The 7,834-nt window shown below is 33.1% G+C and overlaps 1 protein-coding gene across 1 annotated transcript in view; it reads left to right on the forward strand.

The window, feature by feature from the left end:
• Positions 1 to 7,834, forward strand: part of DYNC2H1 (dynein, cytoplasmic 2, heavy chain 1) — a 522,114-nt gene that overhangs the window by 312,435 nt on the left and 201,845 nt on the right. The window contains exons 58-59 of the mRNA XM_012659112.1: positions 659 to 814; positions 5,180 to 5,255. Of these exons, the coding sequence (XP_012514566.1) occupies positions 659 to 814; positions 5,180 to 5,255 (232 nt within the window). The remainder of the gene's footprint in view (positions 1 to 658; positions 815 to 5,179; positions 5,256 to 7,834) is intronic.

Genomic DNA, 7,834 nt, shown 5'->3' on the forward strand with positions numbered 1-7,834 from the left:
TTTTGCTATTTTTCCAGTAACTTGAAAATTTTCTTTTATCATTTAAAAATATGATATAAACATATCTTGTGCATGTGGATGAACTTTTTTTTTTTGATTGAGTACTAGTCCCATATACAATTTCAGTTCCTGGGTTTGTATTTGTGTTTATAAGCCTTGCAATGTTAGGTAATACCCACTTTAACTTCGGACTAATGTGCAAGGAAGCTTAGTTGATATTATATATAAATGGTCTGTCGAAGTCCTCATGGAAATTTAAATAGCAACTAGTGAGGAAAAACTGGCACGTTAAATTCAAACACCTGCCCTGTAACAATCAGTATCATATTGTAAATTGTAAATAGTGATTTCATTTCAGTGAAAAAAAAAATCCTAAATGATCACATAAAACTTACTTGGTTATTTTGAATATTATTGGTCGTATAGATTTTTTTAATTTGAAAAATTATTCTGTACTTATAATTGAGATGAACTGTTATACATAAGGAGTTTGAAATTAGTTTTTGTACATTTTAAAATAATGTACTAAAATAATTTAAGCCAAACTTGTGAAGTAGTAGAAAATTTTCTTCAAAATACATTCTTAAATATGTTAAATACTGATTTATTTCATTTGTAAAATTTTAGCAATAGGAAGTCTATTAATTTTTTTCTTTAGTCACCTCCAGGTTTAAAGAAGAATTTAATGCGTACTTACGAGTCTTGGACTCCTGAGCAAATTAACAGAAAAGATAATATACATCGAGCTCAGGCTCTCTTCAGTTTTGCATGGTTTCATGCTGCATGTCAAGAAAGAAGAAATTATATTCCACAAGTAAGTAAGAACATGTCTTGGATATATTTTAAGCTTTACATTTTTTTATTTTAGAATTTTTTACAATTTAGTATAAATAGCTAGGATTAATCATAATTTGGCTCATGACTTGTAAATTTATGTCTCTAATCTGATCTTTTCTGGCTAATCTTCTAGACAGAGTTACCTAGACATAGTTCCCTACTTTACATTTCATTGAATTAAAGTATTAAGAACAATTCATGACCCATCATAACGCCTCAGTGAGTGTTAGGTATTGCCATGGTTTATGACTCCCAGACATCTCAAACTTAAAAAACTGAATTCCCATACCAATTTTTTCTTTAGTATATCCTTTTCAGAAAAAGGCATCGATATCCCTCTGCTTTTTCAAGTGAAAAACCCAGGAGTTGTTCTTGATATGTTTTGTTTCTTAGCTTTCCTATCCAATCCATTATCAAGTTTTATTGATTCTGCTTCCAAAATGTAACTCAAATGTGTATACTTCTTGTCACCATTTTTTCCAACCTCCATCACCTCTCACCAGTATTGACTTTCTAAGCTAGCCTTCTAACTGTTCTTCCTGCTTTTTGCATTTAGCAGCCAGAATTATCTTTCTAATATATGAGTTTGATTATTTCATTACTTAGCTTAAAATCCATAAAATGGCTTTCTATTATAATTGGGAAAAAATATGCAAGTTTCTGCCCATAGTTGAGAAGAAAAGACCTGTCTATCTCTTCCACCTCCTCTGGGGCCCTTTGTCTCACTTATACTCTATACTTAGACTTGGATTTGAGTCCTGACTCTAGAATTTCCTTGATGTGTGACCTTGGGTCAATTGCTTTAACCCCAATAAATACCAGTTTCCTCAACTGTAGAATGAGAATAATGATTATATGTACCTTTAATGTGGGGATTAAATGAAATAGTAAATGTTGAGAAGTGCTTAACACAGTGACTGACATGTAGCCTGTCAATAAATATTTGTCAAACAGATGAAATGAGGAACAATAATAGGATTGTGTTGTTTCTATAATTTGCATACTGTGCTTATAGGAAAGGTACACTTATTATTTTCATTTTACAAAGGAGAAAAATGCATTTCGTTTATGATAATTAACTTGGTCAATGAATCACACCTAAAAATTTATAGAGCTCTGACATGGCTAGGCCCGTCTTCCTCTAAATTCTTTGCCTCTAACTGGTCTGATATCCACACTTAGCCTAAGATATCAGTTAATCCTGACTGATTAATGAAGATTACTGATAATGATGGACCTTAATTGAGAAAATTAGATTTGATTGTGTGTTAAGTGATACATGCACATGGTATAAATTTAAGAGCTGTAAAAAGATTTGCAGTGAAAAGTTAGTTTCCTTCCTCCTTATCCCCTTGCCACCCACTATTTTCTATTCTCAGGGGATCCACTGTTAAACATTTCTTGGGTGTGCTTTATATTATATAAAAATACAAACATTTTATGAATTTATATATACCTATGTTCTTTTAACTCAAATGGTAGCATATTGCAAACACAGTTCTGAACTTTGCTTTTAGTTTTCTTGAAACTGAGTCTCCTTCTTTTGCTCCTTTAGCTCACTGCAACCTCAAACTCTTGGGGTAAAGTGATCCTCCTGCCTCAGCTGCCCTAGTAGCTGGGACCACAGGTGCACATCACCATGCTCAGCTAATTTTTTCTGGTTTTTGTAGAGACAGGGTCTCACTCTTGCTCAGGCTAGTCTTGAACTCCTGACCTCAAGCAATCCTCCTGCCTTGGCCTCCCAGAGTGCTAGGATTATACGCATGAACTACTGTGCCTGGGCTGAACCTTGCTTTTTAAATAATATGTTTGAGATTGTTAATATCAGTACCTATTTAATGCCTAATTTAAAAATATTATTTGTATTACATTATATCGATTTTTACCAGTTTTGTATTGTTGGATGGGCATACAATTCTTTTCAGCTTTTGCTATTACCAAAAAGAAATGTTGCAACAGATATCACTATATGTGCTTCCTTTAATACTTATTCACAGCGGCCAATTCCTAAATGTGGAATGTTTGGGCCAAAGGATATGTATATTTTTTAAAATTTGTAAATATTACCAAAATTGCTCCCTATAGAGGATATAGCAGTTCACTTCGCCACAGAGTTTGAGAATGTCCCTTTTTTTCACACCATGAATTTGATCTTATAAAAATCATAACACTGAAGGTAAAAGTAGACAGAATATAGAATACTATTTAGTTATTAGAGACCATGTCATAGGGATATATATTAAGTAATATTGATAGCAGCAGTCTTCTAATTTGGGTGTTTTTATAAATATTGATCTTTAAAGTACATTAAAACTTTTTCAGGAAATAAACATTTCTTTTTACAAATGTAGTCTAATAGAATGATGTAACAAATGCTATTAGTAAGACTTTGTTTTGAGTTGGAGAAAGTTTAGTTAAAATATTATGGGAATTTCATTAACTGTTTATGGGTATGTATCCCGTACAGATATTTAATTCTTAAATATTATAACTTAGTAAGTGAAGTTTAAACCTTTTGTTTTCATAATACTCATTTTTAGAAATAATTATCCAAATGTTATTGATCCCCAAATTTATACATTTAACCCAGATCAATTTTCTAAGCTCTAGGTTTGTATATCAAACAATTGACCTATCCAGGTGTATGTCTCAAAGATAACTGAAAATTCACATATTCTGGATAAAGTCCTAGAAGTACTAGCTTCCCAAGAGCACAGATTTTTGTCTCTTTTCGTTGTTTTTGAGACAGAGTTTCACTCTGTTGCCCAAGCTGGAGTGCAGTGGCCTCATCATAGCTCACTGCAACCTCGAACTCCTGGGCTCAAGTAATCCTCCTGCCTCAGTCTCCCAAGTAGCAGGGACTATAGGCATGTACCACCACACTGGCTAATTTTTGTATTTTTTGTAGAGACAGGGTCTCACTTTTGCTCAGGCTGGTCTTGAACTACTGGCCTTAAGCGATCCTCTTGCCTCAGGCTCCCAAAGTGCTAGGATTACAGGCATGAGCCACCGCACCCAGCCAATTTTTGTCTCTGTTTGCTACCTTGTCATTGACCAAAACAGTGCCTGGTATATATCAGGTACTCCATAAGTTTCTGTTTAATGAGTTTTGTTTAGTCATCTCATAATTGTTTAGTGATTTCATAATATTTCTTCCCAAACTTCATATTCTTTCAGTGTTTCACTTATTAATGAATGACCACCATCCATTTGAATTAGGTAACCTTAGAAGTCATTCTTAACAGCTCTTTTTTTGGGATCTTCACTTTCCATTACAATCCAATGCAAAAATTCTGTTAGTTTTATTTTCCTAACTAGTTCTCAAATCTGTCTACTTTTGTCTGTCTTTCTATGTCAACCTGCTCCCCATCAGGGTGATTTTCCCTTGGTCAGATCTCTTTTATGTATATGTGTGTGTGTATCCATACATATATGTGTATATATGCGTGTGTGCATATAAACACACATACAAACAATTCAAGTATGTTTCTTTCCATCAAAGTTATTATAGTTTATAGTTGTATATGTATTTGAGCGATTGTCTCTACTGTACTCTTGCCCACGTTTGACTGAAAGCTACATAAAGACAGAGATGATTTATGTTTTAGTTTATTCTTGTATTGCCAGATCCTGACCTATAATACACATTTTAAAAATATTTTTGAGTGGTGAATGAATAAAATATGTATCAGTATTCCTAAATAATATCCAAGCCTAAATATATTTTAATTTGAACTTATTTTATTACATAGGGCTAATTAGTTACAGTCAATGGAAGCCCCATAGAAATTATTTTTAATTATGTTTTATATTATTCTCTACACAATATAGAGCCTTATGACTGTTCTATTTATACAAAGATTGTAGCTATTATAGGTATAATTTTATTTAGTTCAAATATGAATGCTTTGTGGTTCAGTATGAATATACAGATAATATTGCTTTATGCTTTTGGGGCCTTTTTTTTTTTTTTCAATATTTCTGTTTTTATTTTTGTGGAAAAAATCCATAATTCTGAAGGATAAAATTATAGGAAATATCTCAGTGTGTACATAGTAGAATAAAAAATTTACTACACCAATTTGTTCTGACTATATTGCCATGTACTTAAGTGATTAAAACTAATATTATAAAGTACTTTTCATGCTGTGGTCAGTAAATTTGTTTTTTAAAAAATTCACTTTAGATTTATTGTGTATGTCTTTTATTAAAAATTCTTAGGTGTTATATTTTTTTAGTATACATTTCTAGTTTTATTTAAGATTGTAAGGACAGTGATGCATATGTATATGTCTTTGAACATTGCTTAGTTCTTTAGTATTTTTTAAATTTGTTTTGACAGGGCTGGACCAAGTTTTATGAGTTTTCTTTATCAGATCTTCGGGCTGGGTACAACATTATTGACAGACTCTTCGATGGTAAGTTCTAATGATGAAAATTTTTATCTCTGGTGTTAATGAAAATTTTTATTTGAGGTCCTATTAACTATATGGTTTCTTGAGAAGTGGCTTAACTCCCTATCACAAAATTTGCATTTTGTTTTTTATATTGTTTTTTATGTTTTGACTGCTGTGCCTATGTTATCTGAGAGTTCTTACATTATCTATTGTGGTCATTGGTTTTTATATAACCCGTTAGATTTTTGATTCATTTATAGCTCTCTGGAGCAGAAAGCTAGAAAGACCTTGTCTTCACTTTGTGGCCTTCAAAAAATTTCAGACCTCAACTGAATGATGCAGGTATCTTTCAAGGGGACTGTTAAAATTCAGGAGTGTAGCAGAATAAGGTCAGTACCAAGGATTTGTGGCTTCATAGTGGAATTATTAAGTAGGATTCAAATAATAGATTCAAGTAGTGCAGCAAATAAGACAATCTGATCTCCCAAGGCCATCTAGCTCTCTGTCTGCTTGAAGATAGGAACAGTCCAGTCTCTAAAGCTTATTGTTCAGGGCCAAGGCAAGAGAACACTAGAGTTTAGATCAATGATGGGTTAGAGAACAGAGTATGTTCACAGTAATCTCAAACTTAAAAATGTCTTAAAACTTAAAAACAGAACTCTCAATTTCTTTCTCCTGTCTACCATCAACCCTGCAACCCTGCCACCCTGCCAGACCACTCTTCTCTGAGTTTGCCCCATTTCGGTGGATGACCCCTGCCCATTCATGAAACTGTTAAAGCTTAAAGCCTAGTAGTCACCATGGATTCTTTCCATTTTCTCATCCTCAAACATCCAAATTGCTCTGGCAATTTCTGTCCTTTCTGTTTCCAAATCACATCATGATTCCATTCCCTTTATTTCAGCTTCATTAATGCCTTGGCAGTCCAAACAATACCTTCTTACCTGGTTGTCTTACTTCCACGTTAGCACCCTTTCAAACATTCTTCATTCTGTAAATAAGTTTACTTTTTAGAAAAGCAAACCAAAGCATATCATTTCCCCATTTAAAACCTTCTGCCATGTTTGTCGTCTTTCTGTTCCTTAAACAAGCCAGATTTATTCTTACCTGAAGATTTTAGATGGTGTTCTTGTGTTTGCAATACATTCATCTCACATCTTTATATGGCTTCTTCCTATTATTCACTTCTCAGCTTACACATATCTTCTTCCTAAGAGCTTTTTCCTACTACTGAATCTAATCTAGTCATTCTCTATCCCTTTGTTTTATTCTTTTACTACATTAGCACAACCTAATATATTAGGCTTATCTTCTTGTTTATTCATTTTCTTATTTTGTTTCTCTGTTCCCACTAGAGTGTAATCTGCATTAAACTGAGGTCTTTGTCTTGTTACTGTGTATATCCTTAACACCTGTAACAGTGCCCAGCCCATTATAGGAACTCAATTATTCTTTGGGTTAATGGCATCAGAAATTATTCTGTAATTTTTCTTTGGCAAAAGGATAAAGATGGGTAGCTATAATGTGGCTAATTCCCATTTTAATTTTTATATTTTTGAAGTTAAAAAAACCCTTTTTAATGAAGTACAGCATATATACAAAAAGTACTTATAAGATGACAGCTTAATGTTATTTCCACAAACTGAACACACCCATGTAGTCATAGTCAGCATCTTAATCCAGAAATAGAACATTGCCAATACCTCAGAGTCTACCCCATGTAATGCTGCCTTCTAGTCACTGCCATCCCCCAGCTCCCTCATCCCTGCTCCTGAGGTAGATCCCAGACACCTACTATATAGGTTAGTTTTGCCTGTTTTTGTAAAACTGGAAACATGCATGTATGCTTGAGTCTTTAGGTTTTTCAGTTAACATTATATTTGGTAGATTGATCCATATGGTTGCACATAATTGTCCATTCTCAGTACTACATAGTATGTTGTTGTGTGATTATACATACTTCTGTTGAAAGCCATGTGGATAGGTTTCAATTTGGGATGATTATGAGTACTGCTACTGTATCTTCAGGTGAACATATGGATATATTTCTGTTGGATATATATGTAGGAGTATAATTGCTAGGTCATAGGCTATGTATTTGTTCACCATTATTAGTTAATGCCAAATAATATTCCAAGTCAATTTTTTGTTTAAAATATTTCTTTGAATTATACATCTGAAAAGTGCACATAAATGTACAATTCAACATATTTTCATAAATTGAACCTACGTAACTAGCACAAAATGAAAAATCAAAGTATTTTCAGCATTCCAGAAGCACCTCCTCCCTACTCCTTTCTATATATGACCCAACATTCCCCCAACCCATGCAAGGGTAACTACTTTTCTGACTTGCACAAGCTATTATTTTTAATATTTGGCACAGAATTTTTTGGATGATACAGACTAACGCTGCTAATACTTTAGCTTGCGTAGAAACTTGGTAGTTTTCCAAAACCCTTTTGAACTTTTATTTGACTTTATAATACCACTATGAGGCAAGTATTATTAGTGCCCTTTTGCAGATGATGAAGGCAAAACACAGAGAGTTTGAATGATTTATCATTGTGTTTCACGTTGTGATGTATTAATAATTAATA

The sequence above is a fragment of the Propithecus coquereli genome, unplaced genomic scaffold (assembly GCF_000956105.1).
Source record: "Propithecus coquereli isolate 6110/MARCELLA unplaced genomic scaffold, Pcoq_1.0 Scaffold6, whole genome shotgun sequence".
NCBI classification, from domain to species: Eukaryota; Metazoa; Chordata; class Mammalia; order Primates; family Indriidae; genus Propithecus; species Propithecus coquereli.